Raw genomic sequence first — 17,303 nt, forward strand, 5'->3', positions numbered from 1 at the left:
GTCTGACGAAAGCAAATGTGGATTCTCCCTGGCAGAGGAAAACATCACCTTAGATCTCCAATAATTTCTACAAAATAATTAGGCAAATTCAATGGCCAGCACAAAATTAAAAAACAACAACAACAACAACAAAAACTAGGCACATAAGGAGACAAGATGAAATGAATGAAAACCAACAGAAAACAGATAGACAAGACTCACAATTAATGCCATAATCGGACACACCTTAAGATAATTATGCATACCATATTCAGGGAGATAGAAGACAAGATTGATAATTTTGGCAGATAATGGTATGCTATAAAAAGAAAACCACATGGAAATTAAATAATTGAAAAATATATAACTGAAATGAAAAACTCAACTGAGGCATGCCCAGCTGGCTCAGTGAGTAAAGCATGTGACTCTTGATCTTGGGATTGTGAGTTAGAGACCCATCTTGGGTGTTAAAAAAACCAAAACCAAAAAAACCCACAAAGGGGCACCTGGTGTCTGTCAGTTAAGCATCTGACTTCAGCTCAGGTCCTAATCTTGGGGTCCTCAGATAGAGCCGCATTAGGTTCCCTCCTCAGTGGGGAGTTTGCTTTTCCCTCTGCCTGTCCCTCTGGCTTGTGCTGGCGCTTGCTTTCTCTCTCCCTCTCTCTCTCTGAAATAAACAAATAAAATCTTTAAAAAACGGGACGCCTGGGTGGCTCAGTTGGTTAAGCAGCTGCCTTCGGCTCAGGTCATGATCCCAGCGTCCTGGGATCGAGTCCCATATCGGGCTCCTTGCTCGGCAGGGAGCCTGCTTCTCCCTCTGCTTCTGCCTGCCATTCTGTCTGCCTGTGCTTGCTCTCTCCCCCTCTCTCTCTGATTAAATAAATAAAATCTTTAAAAAAAAATCTTTAAAAAACAAAATAAGAACCCCACCCTGAACTGATGGTTTAATATAACATTTATAGCAGAAGAAAAAGAGATAAGTGAGGAGATACCCAGAATGAGGACAGAGAGACAAACAGAAAACACAGAAGAAAGGTTAAGAGATAGAAAATCCAATGAAAGATGTAACATGTTTAACTGGAGTCCCAAAAAGAAAGGTGATATAGAATGGGGCAGAAGTAACATTTCATGTATTAATGGCTGATGACTTCCAAACGTAATGAAAGATGTTAAGGCCACGGATTCAAGAAGACCTAAGCACTCCCCAGTCATAAGTTTAAAAAAAAAAAAAAAAAAAAAAAAAAAAAATATATATATATATATATAAAATAAAAGTCCTACCAGGAACAGCATAGAAAAATTGCTAAAAACCAAAGACAAAGAGAGTATTTTAAAGGCACCCAGAGAAAAAGACTGCTTTCAAGAGAATGACAGACTTACAAGTGGCTTCTCAAAAGAAGTAGTCCAAGTCAGTGATAATGAAATGTCTTCGAAATGCTTAAAGAAAACAATGCAAACAAAGAATTTTTTAAGTACCTAAAAGGCCCTTCACAATGGAGGAAAATGTTCTAAAATTAGATTGCGGTAATGGTTGCAAAACTCTGTGAAAATACTAAAAACCTTGGAATCGTATACTTTAAATGAGCAAATTTTATGCTGTGTGAATTGTATTTCAATTAAGCTATTGTTTTCCTTTTTAAAAAATTTAATTTAATTTTTTTATGTATTCCAAAATTCATTGTTTATGCACCACACCCAGTGCTCCATGCAATTCATTCCCTCCTTAATACCCACCACCAGACTCACCCAAGACCCATCCCTTTCGCCATCAAAACCCTCAGTTTGTTTCTCAGAGTCCAAAGTCTCTCATGGTTTGTCTCCCCCTCGGATTTCCCCCAACTCCCTTCTCCTCTTCATCTCCTCATGTCCTCCGTGTTATTCCTTATGCTCCAGGAATAAGTGAAACCATATGGTAACTGACTCTCTCTGCTTGACAAACACACAGTAAGACTCTGTCACCCCACACCTGAACTAAAGGAACACTAAAGGGTATTCTTCAGAGAAAAGAAACGGTCCCACATGGAAATCTGGAAGATGAGGAAGAAGGCATTGAAGAAATACAGGGAAAAGATGACCTTTTTGATAATCAGTGCTGAATAAATGGTGCTGGTAAAAGTGAAATGTAACCCTTTTTCCACAAAAAATCAATTCCACAAAAAGTTACACACGCACAAATACACAAAGTTACACAAAAACAAATTCCAAGTGGCCTGTGTAGATCTTAATCCAAACGGCAAAATAGTAGGATTTCTGCAAGGTGTTATAAGAAGCACTCTTCTTGACTTCAGACTGGAACTACAAATTAGGAGAGAAAAGCCATGTAAATCCCAAAGAAAAATGGGCAAAACATCTGAACAGGCACTTAATAATAAAAGAGGCTACCAAATAAACACGAGCATGACCCCCTGGGTCGGCAGGAAAGTACAATCTAAAACCACAGCGGGATACACTTCGCACTCGGTAGGATGGCTAAAGTTTAAGACCGACAATACCTAGTGCTGACAAGGACGTGGCGCACAAGAACTCTCAAACGCTTGCGGGAAGGAGTATAAATCGGTCAAACGCTTTGGAAATGTGGTATCATCTATTACATCTGAAGACATGCCAATCTTTTGACCCAGAAATTCCACTGTTACGTATGTCCCCGACAGAAATGAGTGCGCGGGGGACACAGAAGTGTATGCGTGATAGCCAAAAGGCAGCCCCAAGTGAAACGCCCACCGACAGGGGCCTGGGCAAACTGCGGAGTGTTCACGCAAGGGGCTGCTCCAGGTTGGCGAGCAAATGGATGAACCTCGAAAACAACTTGGGCGAAGGCAGGCGGACACAAAAGAACACTCACTGTATCGTTCCGTTCACGTAAAGTTCACAACAAGCAAGATGCAACCGCAGACCCCGTACGTGCGACGGGCTGCGTGTCTGGAGGCACCGTTACCCCGAAAAAAGGCAAGGGGGTGACGGCCCCGACCAGCGAGGGTCGCCGACCGCGGCAGAAGGACTCCGGCTCGCGGGCGCCCGCAGGGCTGTATTTCTCGGCCTGACAGCGAGCAGCGCCCCGGCCGGCGGACGGCTCGGGCCGGGCTGCCCTGGGGTCCCGCACTGCCCCGCGCGCGAGAAGCCAGGGAGAGGGGGCGCGAGACGCGAGCGGCCGCGGGAAACCGCCGAAGCGGGGCTCGCAGCGCGGCCGGGGGGCGCCCGGGAGGGGAGGCCGAACGGCCGCGGCCCGGCGCCGCCACACCTGCCCGCCGGCCCGGCCCCCCGCCCCGCAGGTGCCCCCCGCCGCCTCCACCGGCCGCCCGCGCCGCCCCCGCCGCCCCGCCCGCTGTGCTCGACGCCCCCGCACCGCCCCCGCGGCGCCCGCGCCGACGCCCCCGCGCGCCCGCCCCGTCCTCTCCCGCCGCGCGACTCGTCCGACTCACCTCATTGTCGCTGCCGGGGCGGGCGCGCGGGGCCGGGGGCGCGGCGCGGGGCGCGGGGCGTTAGCGGGGGAGCCGGCCCCGGGCGCGGCGGCTCCGCGTCTCGCTGGGCTGCGGGGGGCAGCGGGGGAGCATCTTCTCGGGGCGGGCGTCCGGGCCGCTAGCTGCGGAGACGGGCTGCGGCGGCGGCGCCTGACAGCTGGGCCCCGGCCCCTGCCATCTTGGCGGGCGCGTGCCCGGGCCGGCGTGTGCGCGCGCCGCCGGGGGCAGGGCGGGCGGCGGAGGGGAGGGGGCGAGCGCGCGCCCGCCTTCACTCGGGGCGCCGGCCCGGGCGGGCGCGGGCGGCGCGGCGACGGCCGAGGAGGAGGCGGGGCGCGCGCGCGGGCGGGCTCCGCCGCGAGCCGGGACTGAGGGGGCGCCCTCCGCCCGCCGAGGGGGGTGCGCGCGTCTGCGTCCCGCCGCCCCCGGCCGCCGAGGGGAGTGCGCGCGCGCGGCGGCCCGAGCCCGACACAAAAGGCGCGGGGCCCCGCCGCCCGCGCCTCCGGGAGCGCCGAGCCGAGGGCCGCGAGGGGCGGGGCGGAGCTGCGAGGGGCCGGGCTTCTGGGGAAGGAGGACCGGCGGCGGACAGGCCGGAGCTTCGGGGGCCGGGCTGTGGGGACGGGGCTTCCTGCGAAGGACGAGCCGCGGGGGGCGGGGCTTAGGACAGGGGGGGCGGGGGGACCAGCGGGGGGCGGAGCCGTGAGGGTGAGGTGGTGTCGTGGGCGGGGCGGGGCGCCAGGCCAGCACGTGGAGCGCAGAGCCCCGCCCACCGCGGGGCGCCCCCGGCATCCAGCACGGGCGCTTAGTATGCGGGCGTCCGTGTGAGTGGGCCCGGGGGTTTCCCCCCCCAACTTGCGCCGCTCCCCAGCTGCTCGGACGAAGGGGGCAGCCGGGACTCGAGGGGTGTCGAGGTCACCGACCCGTGAGCCCTCTTTTTGTAAATAACCAGGTCTGGGACCAGAGTCGAAGCTGTGGGGTTACAGCAACACGTGGAGGACGTCCCCTAGCCCAAGGGGCGCCTTATGAGGCGCCCCCAAACCACCCCTGTGAAAAATCACAGCACAAAGTAGGCGCTCCCGGCTTTCACGGGTTAAGTTCCCATCCTTCCTAAAGGTTAGCGATCTTCACTGCTGGCTAGAAACCTTCCGGGGTCGCACTCCCCATATCTAAGTCGTGCTTTCTCGGTTCTGCCGCTGATGCTCCCTCTCCTGTCTTTCACAGTAACATGGAAATCATAGCCACCTTCTTAAAAACTGAGTCGAAACAAAAGCGTATCAAGCATTTGGCGACGTTTGGAATTTAGGGCGGGGAAGGGTCGCTGTTTTACTCCTGACCGGGATGAAGAGGCTCTGTGAGTTTTGTGGGTTTGCCCCCCGGTACAAGAAGTGGTGGAGCCGGTTCTCAGTCCAGGGTTTCTCTGACTCAGAATCCCAGTGCCCGTTAGTTCTGGTTTGCTGCAGCTGAACGTGGTTCTCGCGGGGAGGAGGAAGGCTCTCTAGGTGCTTACTACCCCCCGTATCACCTACCTCTCCCTCTGCATCCACCTGTCATGAGTTCCTTAGGGACTGATGGTCACATTTTCCCTTTCTATTTGTTGGAGCTGGAGTCTTCAAACTCAAAAGGACACATTTGTCCCCCTACGGTCCTGTTAGCAGGTCCAGATGGTTTCGGCTCCTTCTCACCTTATTTGTCCCCCTCATTCCAGGGTCCAGGTTGGCTCACTGCTACAGAAGGGACTGGTTAGACACTAAAGATGACTAAAATGGTCAATCTGCAGGGCACCTGGAGACATGCAGGGGTGTTTTATATAGGCAGTGTTACCCTTGGTCAGTGCACATTGGACTGTGCGAGATCACCACCCCTGGCCCATGGGATATTGGCTCGTTTGTTCCCAGCTTGATTTATTGGGGCTTGTGGCCCACTCTGACCTCTCTGGTGCCTTGGAGTCTGGTAAGTTGTTACTATCCTGTAACTGGAAAAGCATCACAGGGCCCTGTTGGTAACAGATTTACTCTGGAACATTAGCACCAAAGATTTGGGACATACACCTCCTGTCGATCTTCTCTGCTAACCACCAAGATCCTGGAACAATAAAGACAGGAGGACAGAGAATTCTGATGCTGGAAGGGAACTGCAAATCCTTCTGTTGGTAGGAGATGGAGGGGTGGGACCCCAAGACAGTGAAAGGGGTCCAACATCACTCAGTGAATTTGTAAGATCAGCTGTGAGGCTCCTGGAGAGATCATTTCCTGGGTCCTGTGTCTGAGCCTCAGAGGCTTCATGAGCAGCAGGCAGGGCTGGGGAGGACAGGTGGGGACCACTTGTGCTCTAAGCAGAGGGCTGCTCCTCCATGAATGGGTGTTGGTCGTGCCCACCCAGCCCAGGATGCTTAGGGAGGAGAACGCCACGTGTTGCCGCTCCACTGACAGTGTAGACCCTTCTGAGCCTCCCTTTGTCACCCCACAGATGGGACTCCTACATCCTTGTAGGCATGGCTGCGGAACAGCACAATGTCGGCTCCTGAAAAGTCTTTCCACCCTCCTCCCAGCAGCCTCACTCTTGCCTCTTTGTCCCCTTCCCACTAACTATACGTTTTTGAAACGAATCTACTTAGCATGTTTCCCATTTACTGAAAAAGCCTTGATTCCTTAAAGGCACATGAATTCATGTTTTACATTCTTCCGATAAAAAGAACATTAACACTATTTTTGACCCGTATGGCCCCCAAGTGATTTGTGTCTGAAGGTCACCATTCCTCAGATTTGAAAAGATTGCTCACCAAAGCCAGTGACTTTGTGACACGTGGCGTGTGGGGGTGTAGGACACGTAGCTGGGCTTACTAGCCATGGGTCAACTGGAAGACCCTCCTGGACTGGTTTTCCCATTTGTGGGGGAGGCAGGAAACACAGGTGTCCTGCTGTTAGCCCTGGCTAGCCATAGAGCCAGGAAGCCCTCAAAGATATCTGTCTAACCTCCTGTCTGGAGGGTGAAACTGAAGCCTGGTGAAGTCACACAGGCCAGTGGATGAAGAGCCAGGTGGACACATGTTCCTGCAGACCCCACGTTGCAAGGCTGCCGACCTTACCCCCTGCTCCCTCCCTGTTTCTTGAGGCTTTCCAGACTGGGGTGGGGGGTCACTGTTGAACCAACCCTATGCACCATCTTCTCTCTCTCTTGGTGTTGCCAAACAAAACCTCACTCACCCCAAATAATCAAAAGAAACACAGTTGTTTTCGATGATTCACCAATGAGACCATGTCTGGTTTATATTAACAGCAGAAGTCAATTACTGCTCCATGCCGGAACCCAGAGTGAAGACATGCTTCTTTGAAGTGAAGACAACAGATGTCTCAGAGAACCTTGGGGGCCACCTGTGACATGGCACCTTTTTTTTTGAAAATCTGCCTTTGCACCATTAACCTCATTGACCAACTCACTTATTACCAACAGTGTCTTCCTTGAATATAACACAATTCATTTTCAATCATTCATTCATCCAAAGTTTTTGAGCACCTATGTATCTCGGCCTTGCTGATGCCCAGGACGCTGCCTCTGTCTACCTGGCAAACCATCTTCAACCCCCCACTCACCTGTCACTTCTCTCTCAGAAACCAAAACACCCCCTTTCCCCAGGGCTGCAGGCACCATCCTCCATACTGCTTGGGGGTTTGGGGCTCGGCCCCATCACACCTTCACCGTCTCATATTGCGATGGTCTTTTTGACCTGCTGGCTCCCCCGCTAGACCGTGAACTTCATGAGGACAACTTGCAGGTCTTAGTTCTCTTTTGACCCCATGTCTGTTACAGCGCAGAAGTGAGGAGACCCTGTTGTCTCTTCGCCCTCATCCAAGCAATGCCTGCAGGAGGGGGTCATTTTGGAAATGCAAGCTCCTGCTTGTGCTCCTGTTCCATCTGGCAGGAAACAGAAACTACTTCTGGCCCATTTTACCTTCCCCGCACTCAGGGATGGCCTGTGGCTCATAGCTGGAGCTTCTCTTTTGACTCCACCTCTCGGGCTTTTCAGCTCAAAAAGCAGCTCTCCTGAAAGTCCTGTTTCACCCTCTTGAAGGCTCAGGAAGAGGCAAGTCTTGGGAGAGGGGCCTGTGGTGGTCATGCTGGGGATGACTCCAGCTTCCTGCTGAGTGTCTCAAAGACCTGGACCAACCGAGGGGAAGCTTGGCCAGATGTATGTGTGTTGGGGGCTGGAGAGGAGGACCTTGTGTGCCCTTCCCATAGAGGGCAACTTCTTAGTGCCACTCTTTGCGATGAGAGAAGCAGATTGAGGACACAGGTTGGAGCAGGCCTGCTTTTTTGGAGGTGCCTGTAGCCAAGTCCTGCCCTCCCAGACTGCCTGAGTGTTTCTACTCAATTACGTTCAGAAAGCTGAGCCAAGGGCATCCCTTAGGCCACGCTGGCCAGCAACCCAAGAGAGAGCTGCTGATCCTTTTCATGGGAGCCCTAAGGCCTTTGGGAAAGAATGTCCCATCCAGCCCACCCTAGGGAGGCCCAACCTCCCTTGGGCCTTCCCAGCTCTGGAGATCAGGTCTCAGCTTGAGGGGGTGGGGGAGGTTGTCACCGTCATCCCTGGGGAAGAGACTCCCTGGCCACTCCTCTCTCCTAGCTGTCTCACACCTGCTTAGAGATCCTGACGGCCAGGCCTTTGTGGGGCTGAGGGGACCTGCCTACAATGGGCTGGGAGGCCTGGGCCTCTGAGCACATATTTTAGAAGACTTGGGAAATCTGAAGTCTTTGATCCCTTCACATGATGTTCTACCAAGAGAAAGAGAAGTCAGCAGGTGTCATGTCTAATGGAGGGAATGATAGAGAAGTTATAAGAAGAGTCAAGAAGATCTTGCTTGAGAGCAATATGAGAACAAAAAGTAATTCTTAGGAATAAAAACATTATTTTCAAAATTGAAAAAGTTAGTTAGAGGTAGTAAAAACCAGAAAAGACACTGATCTAGAACAAGGGTTGGCACACTTTTTCTACAAAGGACAAGATAATAAATATTTTTGGCTTTATTGCAGGTCATTCAGTCTTTGTCATGACTACTCCATTTGGCCACTGCAGCTTGAAGACAGCCATAGCCAATCCATGAATGAATGGATGTAACTGTGTTCCAATATCACTTTGTTTGCAAAAACAGGTGGCAGGCTGGATTGGGTCTGCAGGTCACAGTTTGTTGACTCATGCCCTAGGGGATCAAACAAAAACTCTATTTCACAAAGCAGATAGAGTACAAGATACAGATACAATGCAATCCCTGTCAAAATCACCCCCTTTATTCTTTTCCAGAAATTAGCAATGTGATTCAAAGACTCATTTGGAAATGCAAAAGATCTAGGACAACTAAGACAGTCTTGAAGGAGAACACAGTTGGAAGATTCATATTACCTGAGTTCAAAATTTACAGCAAAGCTATAGTAGTCAAGTACAGTACTGGCTGGCAGAGGGTTAGGTATAGATACAGATTGATGGATGGAATAAAGAGTCCAGAGATAAACACTTACATTGATGTGCAGTTGATTTTTAACAAGGGTGCCAAGATAATTCAGTGGAGGAAAGAGGAGTCTTCAATAAATGATGCTGAAACAAGTAGAAATCCCTACTTCACATCATATGCAACAATTACCTTAAAATGGTTCATAGACCTAAATGGAAGAGCCTAAACTATAAAACCTTTAGAAGAAAACAGCTGTGTAAATCTTTCTAATCTTGGGGCACCTGAGTGGCTCAGTGGGTTAAGCCTCTGCCTTCAGCTCAGGTCATGAGCCCAGGGTCCTGGGATCGAGCCCCACATGGGGCTCTCTGCTCAGCGGGGAGCCTGCTTCCTCCTCTCTCTCTGCCTGCCCTCTGCCTACTTGTGATCTCTGTCTGTCAAATAAATAAATAAAATCTTAAAAAAAATCTTTCTAGCCTTTGGTTAGGCTAAATTTTCCTAGCTATGACATCAAAAATAAAAACAAAAACAAAAACCCAAAAAACAAAGAACAAGTAACAAAAGAAAAAACAGATACATTGAATTTCATCAATATTAAAAAACTTCTGCTGCAGATAATACCATCAAAGTGAAAAGACAACCCACAGAATGGGAAAAAATATTTGTAAGTCCTATCTCTGAAGAAGGTCTGTACCTAGAGTATATAATGAACGCTTCCAACTCCATAATATAAATACCAATAAGCCAAGTAACAAGTGGGCAAAGAAAGGGTCTGAGCAGCTACGACTCCAAAGAAGATCTACAAGTGGCCAATAAACATATGAAAAGATGCTTAATATCATGACTGTCAGGGAAATGCAAATAGAAACTTCAATTAGATACCACTTTACAGCCAATAAGATGGCTATAAATAAAAAAATAATAAGAAAGTAGAATAAGAAAGGAAAATAAGTAGCGTTGGTAGGTGGAGAAATTGGACCCTCATACATTCTAGTGGATTGTAAAATGGTGCAGCCACTTGGGAAAACAGATTAGCCCTTCTTCAACTCTTCGACGCTGTGCTCCCCTTTCTCCCAAATTCATATGTTGAAACCCTACCCCAGCACGTCAGAATGCATTTGGAGATAGGAACTATAAAGAGGTAAGTAAGTTAAAATGAGGCCTTTAGTGTGGGCCAATCTAACTGATGTCCTTATACTGAGGGGAGATTAGGCCCCCCAGAGAGATGCCAGGAACAGAGAAAAGGCCATGTGAAGGCATCTCAAGAAAGTGGCCATCTGTATGCCGTGGGAAGTGGCCTCTGGAAAAAACCAGCCGTGTTGGCTCTGGATCTGGAACTTCTAGCCCCCAGGCCTGGGAGGAGATAAATGTCTGTTGTTTGAGGCCCCCTGCCCCCTGCCCCCTCTACCTCCATGACCCCTGCCCCCCCGCCCCTCCTACCCCCAGGCCCGCCCCCGCCTCAGCCTGGGATGTTTTGCTTTGTCAGCTCCAGGAGATGAATACCGTGCCAGGGACTGTGGAGTTTCTTCTGGGGGTGATGAAAATATTCTAAAATTACATAGTGGAGATGGTTGCCCAGCTCGGCGGATATACTAAGAACCACTGAATAGCATTCCTTAAGTGGGTGAATTGCATGGGATGTGAATTACATCTCAACAAAGCTGTTTGGAAAAAGAGAGCTCACCAGGTGTTTGAGAGGATTAGTGTAGAACGACACACATTTAGACACAGTCTGGTAGAAACGCCTGTTTTTCTCTCCCACGCGGATGAGGCCCTCAACCAGGAAGGATTTCAGGCCTGCAGTTCCCTTTTCTCAGGGATCTGCAAACTTCTAGTTTCAAATTGCAGGCAAGAAGTCCGATAACCAGCCAGAGTCTCTCTTTACAAGATGTATTAGCTTCCGGTCCCTGCCATACAGATGACCAAAGCTTGCTGGCTTCAAAAAACACACATATATTCTCTTGCAGATCGGGGGGTCGGAAGTCTGATGCGGGTCTCACTGGGCTGAAATCCAGGTGTTCGTGGAGCTGTGCTCGGTGGGGAGAGTCTGTTCCTTGCCTTTCCCAGCTTCTAGGGGCTTCCTGCATTCCTTGGCTCGTGGTTCCTCAGGAAGGGCCATCTGCAAAGCCAGCATCAAGTACGGATCAAGTCTGGGTCAGAGCTCTCTGGCTCTGCTCTCACATCTTCCTTACCTCCTCTTTTCCCTCCCTCTGCTCTAGTTACAGACCCTTGCAATTATATTGGGCACACCTGGGTAATCTGTAGTACTCTCCCTGTTTTAAAGCCAGCTGATTAACAACCTTAGTTCTACCTGCAACCTTAATTCCCCCTTGGGCGTGGAACCTACATATTCATGGGTTCCAGAGGTCAGGACTGGACATTTCAGAGTGGCGTGGGTGTGGGCATTTCACACACAGGCAATCTGTTTTTTTCCCCAGAAGCTGAAGGGGGTTTCTTGTTGACCTTGGAGTTTGGAAATTTCACCAGAGTTCAGGGACACCCCAAATTACCGTAAAAAAAATAACAATAAAACTTTAGCTTAGAAATGTAAAAATACTCTTCGAGATAACTTTAAGCTGAAAGAAGAAATCAGTACGAAAAGTATAAATTAATGAAAATGAGAAAACATCAAAGCAACACTTACGGGATATGGCGAAAGCATACCTTATACGTTTTTACTATACAACAGAGGGTATACATACATGCTTAAAACACAACAAAATAGGGGCACCTGGGTGGCTCAGCAGGTTAAAGCCTCTGTCTTCGGCTCAGGTCATGATCCCAGCGTCCTGAGATCGAGCCCCGCATCGGGCTCTCTGCTCAGCAGGGAGCCTGCTTCCTCCTCTCTCTCTGCCTGCCTCTCTGCCTCCTTGTGATCTCTCTGTCAAAATAAATAAATAAACAAAATCTTAAAAAAAAAAAACACACAACAAGATAAATAAATATAAGGGGGAACTTATCAAGATGAAATCTGAAAATAACGAATTAGAAACATGAATCCTGAGAAATGAAAGTAAAATCCACTTCTTCAAGATGAAAGGAAATGGAAAACAGGCAAAAACTAAGAGTAAAAGACAGGAAAACAAAAGTACGGGGCACTAGGCGTGAGAAGGGATTTATAATTGCAGGGTGAGCGAGAAAAAATAACTGCATTGTTTTGCAGTATATGTAACTGTAGGGTCATTGTGTTGCATTAATATAACATTAACATTAACTGACATTAATATAACAATGGATAAGAAAATAATTACAAGAGAATATTGCTGTGGTTTTACTTCAATAAATTTGAGGATCTACATGAAATGGATGATTTTCCTGAGAAATCGGGGAGAACGCTGGTGTTTGGGGCACAGGATTGGCGGGTGCTGGGAGATGCGAGCCGTCTCTGGGGCCTCCTACGAGGACGAGGACGTTCTGCCCTGAGACTGGGAATGGCCGCTGAGCTGGCTGTCAGCAAGACAGCAGGTGGAGAGTCACCGGGGAGGGGGCTAGGCGCGGGGCGGGAGGACCTGGCTCTGCCACCGCTGGCTGTGTGGCCCTTGCTGGGCGTGGACAGTGGACTTGGGAGACCCTGTGGCAGCTGGAGGCGGTGGGGGCGGGGTGGGGAAAAAAGGAGAGGTGGGTGGCATGTTTAGGGGGTGGACCAGGTCGAGGGTTTGGACACAGGATGAGTGTTTCTGGTCACTTCCACCCTCTGACTGCCCCTGCCAAAGCAGGGACATTCTCACCCACGCCACAGAGTGGATTTTCCTGTAAGGTTTCATCCTAATAAAGCTGTTGCTGTCCAAAGTTTGAAAACCAGGAGATAGCCCCAACCCCTGGGGCTGCTTTCAGTCCTGATCCTTTCCCAGCATCCACTTGCTTAACCGTCTGGCCTCTTAGAATTGTAAAGATGTTCATTATTCAGTCCCCCCACAGAGATAGGTATGAGTGAGTGTGTGTGTGTGTGCACGTGTGTGTGTTTTTCTTCTTTAAAAACCCACTGCTTCCTTTGGAACATAATTTAAACTTGCCTTTCCCAAGTGACCAAGAACTAGGCTAGCGCGCAGGGGCTGCTGGGCGGCGAGGCAGGCAGCGGGCTTCCGCACACACGCCCGGCTTTCTCTTCTCAGAAGGACGAGGTTTACAGCCTTTAGGTAAAAATAGCTTTGTGCGGCTTGTGCCAGGAAGACATTTAGAAACGGAGGGAGGATTCGTTTGCTAAAAAAGAAAAAGCCTCCCAAATTGCTACCATAATTTTGGAATTCACTTCTGCAAAACCTATCAGGGGTCATAAAGATGTTTTTGCTCTCAAATTCAGTAATAGCACTTCTGGGATTTTGCCCTGAAGAAGCAAGTCTAACTAAAAAGAAAGGCTTCATGGACAAGCTGTTCTCTGCGGTGTCGTTTGCAATAGTAAACCACTGGAAGCAGGAAAAGACACTTGGGCTTAAGGGCAAAGGGTCAGGAATCTAATCCGAGTCCAAATGCTTCCCGTGGCAGCCCATGGCCCTGTCCATTTATGCCTCCACCTGACACTGGCTGGTAACCTGTCCATGCCGGACCCTGTGCTAAGAAAGACCAGGGTATGTGGTACTGAGTGTTTATGCCTTGGGGAGTTTACCACGGAAAGGGTACAGGCAGTCGACTCCACTTATAACTCAGTGTGACAAGGGGAGGATCCATCGGAGGGATCAGAACCCAGATGAGGCACTCCGGAAAGGCTTCCTGGAAGAAGTGTCTCATGAGCTGTGTTATGAAAGTTACTGTGGTTGGAAAAATGGGAGGAAGAGCTTGTGGGCAGATGCACTGCGTGTGCGGACAGAGAAAAGCTCAGCTGTGAGAGCAGAGGGAGAAAAAGGGGGAAAGCAGGGAACAGGCCCTGTTTGCCATGGGGGGTGCTTTCTCCTAAGAGCTCTTGAAGGATTTTAAGCCAGAGAGTGATGCCTTTAGAAAACTCAGCCCGACTGCCCTGTAGGGCTGGTGTGGCTGCAGGTTGGGGGGTGGGGGTGATGCCACCAGCCCGGGCAGAGCCGTGCTGGTGGGAGAAGATGGGCACATGGGGGATGGCTCCTGGAGGGACAGGCGGAGTGGTGCAGTGGTTGCGTATGAACTCTGAAACCGACCGCCTGGGTTCAAATCCCAACTTACTCGCTGTGTAGCCCTCAGCAAGCTAACCAACCTCTCTGTTTTCCTCATTGTGGAAGGAGGATCCCTGTGGCAGGGTTGTTGGGCGTACTGCAGGGTCCCCGTGCGTGAGGTGTACCCAGCCGTGACCGGCACGAGTTAAGTGATGCTGTTGGACGTGGTGCGGCTGATCCGGGCAGTGAGGCAGAGACAGGCATCTGGACGGATGCACGCATTGCTGGCTTGGGCTGCTGGGATCTGGGAGTCCAGGGTTTGGGGAAGGAAGTGGGTGAATTTGGTCTGGGGCACGAGATCGTGGCACTCGTGGCTGAGCTGAAGGACAGGTGTGTGAAGCTAAGGAAACAGACGTAAAAATGTGGATTTGAGCCTTATCCTCATTGGAGAGGTGGCAGACCTTGCGAGCCAATGGGGTGGCCCACGGGAGGGGGGCCCTGGCAGAACCTGCAGCACCAGGGACAAAGGCCTCGGTAAGGGTGGCCTTGATTCTCTTGTCTTGCCACCGTCATCAGTGTGGGAGGACTGGACAGTCGCAGCAGCCAGTCACACAACCGATGGGAATTATTTATAACAAGTCTGTAATGACACTGGGAAATGCTTACAATGGTGCAAGAGAAAAGCAACATAAAGCAGCATCCATGCACTACGTCAGCTATGGAAACACGCCCGGAAATGTCCGCAGAGAAAAAATACGGGAAGGAGACACACTAAGAACCTAGTAGTGCTGCTTCTAGGTGGTGGGATATGCCAGGGCGTCTTGATTTTGCTATGATACATCTTATCATTGAAAAATACAGTAAACTTCATTTTATTTATTTGCTTTTTAAAGATTTTATTTATTTATTTGACAGAGAGAGGGCGCACATGCACAAGCAGGGGGAGGGGCAGAGGGTGAGGGAGAAGCAGGCTTCCCGCCAAGCAAGAAGCCCGATGCGGGGCTCTATCCCAGCACCCTGAGATCATGACCTGAGCTGAAGGCGGAGGCTTAACTGACTGGGCCACCCAGGTGCCCCTAAACTTTATTTTATAAAAGGAAACAAACTAGAGCAGTGAGGCTCTCTCCCTGCCAAGGTCACAGTGGCCTTGGGCAAGTCCCTGTTTAACAAGGGCTCTGGTTTCTGTGTTTACAGAGAAAGGGTCTTGCTGAACAAAACATTGTTTCTTTCCTCACCATGTGCTCCCAGGGACTCTGCCTTGCAGACCGTCTCCCCCAGATGGCCACAGGCTTGGGTCCTCACTCTACCACTTAAATCTCTGCTCAAACCACTTTACTGACTGCTCAGGTTCAAGTATCCTCCGTCACCCCTGACCCCTCCTGGGACCGAGCCCCACGTGGAGCTCCCTGCTCCTCGGGGAGCCTGCTTCTCACGCTGCTGGTGTGCTCTCTCTCTGTGTCAAATAAATGAAAATAAAATCTTATGGACGCCTGGGTGGCTCAGTCGTTTAAGCGTCTGCCTTCACCCCAGGTCATGATCTTAGGTCCGGGGATCGAGTCCCATGTTGGGCTCTCTGCTCCACAGAGAGTCTGCTTCTCCCTCTGCCTGCTGCTCGGTCTCCCTGCTTGTGCAAATAAATAAAATCTTAAAAAAAAAAAAAAAAAAGAACAAGATCCTCCCTTGTTGGTGGGGGGGGAGAGGGTTTGTTCCAATGCCCCGGATGTTCTTCCTCGGACCCTGACCCTCCCGCTGCTGACAGTATAGATCAGGGAGGCTGAGTGCTCTCGAGCCAGGTGCACAGAGCGAAATAAACTGGCCAGGAACTCCAGGATAACAGAAAAGCACCCCTGTGCCTTGTCGCCCTTCTGAATCTGGCCTCGAACCCCTTCCTATCAGGAATGGTGGTGGGGGGAGAGGAGGAAGTGGAGAATTGTTGGGCATCTGGGTTCCCTTTCACTTCTCTGTTATATTAAGCTTCTGCATGACTAACCTTCTCCCACAGTGTTTCCCAAGATGGTATGCCGCGGAACATCGATCCTGGCCAATAATCAGTGTCGTGGGAGCCGAAGTGCCCAGTGCATGAGTATGGGAAATGTCAGGGTCAACAGGCTTCTTTGTTACAGAATTTCCAGTGTGTTACAGAGGCAACCTGCGCCTGAGTCACACCATATATAGAATGGGGCACTCCCGAAGTCACACGGAGAGCCTGCACGAGCAGAGCGTCAGTCTGAGAACACTGGTGGGGGCGGGGGACACAGCTTGGGAGAACCTGGGACTGTCACCCAAGCAGCCTGGGGCAAACTCCTCTTTCTAGCCCTCTGCCTCTTCCTGATCAAAGGGAGGGGGGCCAGTGACGCTATCTCTCAGCCGCTGTGCTGCCTTGTAGCCTGGTAGCAGGCACTCCGCTGGTGCCCAGGGTGAAGACCGGGCAGAGTCTTGAGAAGCGAGCAGGTGCGTGCCCTAGAAAACCAGCGGTTCTCCTCCCGGGCAGCGATGCCAAACTCTTGCTCATGCACAAGGAAACTGCAGGAATCCTGACGGCAGCAGTTTGTGTCACCAGCTGTTGAACTGACATGCCAGTCCAGGAGCCAAGATCCGACAGAAGGGACATCTGAAGGTGCTGCTGGGCTACGGGCAGAGCTTACCAAGGATGTTCCCAAGAGACCTCTGAGCCTCCCTCATCCATGTTATGGGGACAAAAGTGTCTGGCAGTAGAATTAAAAAAAAAAAAAAAGTCTCTGTAAGGGGAATTTCTTTGGGGCAAAGTTGAGCTGTTGATTCCAGCCCCCTTCCTCCCAAGAGGGAGGGGGGGGCTTGGTGGGTGGCCCCTGGGATTGGTGAGCTGATGGCTGAAAATCGAAAGGCAGGAGGTGGCTCTCAGCCAGATGTGCAGAGAAGGCTGTGTGTGGGGGGAAGGAACCTCCTTCCCGCCAGTCTCAGGGCGGGAGGGGGGGGGCACAGAGGTTTCCTCTGACTGAGGTAGAGAGCCTGGATTCTGCCCACAGGACCTCCTGGAGTGGGGTGGGGAGGCTCCCACCAAAAGAGGACTGGGGAGCGACTCCCGGTGATCAAGGCCTGCTGGGAGTGGGGGGGCACGAGAGGCCCCTCATAGAACACCCTTATCCAGTGTAAGGGGACTCAGGGTGAGGCTGTCTGCAATGTTGGGGCTCCCCAAGATCCTCGAAAGCTCCCTGAGGACAGTCGCTTGAAACGCCTGCCCCATCCAGCGAGTGGAAGTCCGACAGAGTCGACAGAGTCGTGGAAGCATGTTCTTGCTCTGGCCCCACACTCCCCGCCTACCGAGGTCAGAACCCGCAGCGTCGTCGTTCCAGCCAGAGGAAGAGAAGCCGGCGCTGATTCCCGCCACA

At 51.1% G+C, this 17,303-nt stretch overlaps 1 protein-coding gene across 2 annotated transcripts in view; it reads right to left on the reverse strand.

Annotated features, from left to right (window-relative positions):
• Window positions 1-3,729, reverse strand: part of EVL (Enah/Vasp-like) — a 140,588-nt gene extending 136,859 nt beyond the window's left edge. The window contains exon 1 of one of the 2 annotated variants that reach the window (XM_082737686.1): window positions 3,399-3,729. In XM_082737686.1, coding sequence (XP_082593812.1) covers window positions 3,399-3,403 — 5 coding nt within the window. In that variant the 5' untranslated portion in view covers window positions 3,404-3,729. The remainder of the gene's footprint in view (window positions 1-3,398) is intronic. The other variant, XM_082737684.1, reaches the window with a different exon arrangement.
• Between the last annotated feature and the right edge of the window lie 13,574 nt (window positions 3,730-17,303).

Source organism: Mustela nivalis (genome assembly GCF_964662115.1).
Source record: "Mustela nivalis genome assembly, chromosome: 6".
Classification (NCBI taxonomy): Eukaryota; Metazoa; Chordata; class Mammalia; order Carnivora; family Mustelidae; genus Mustela; species Mustela nivalis.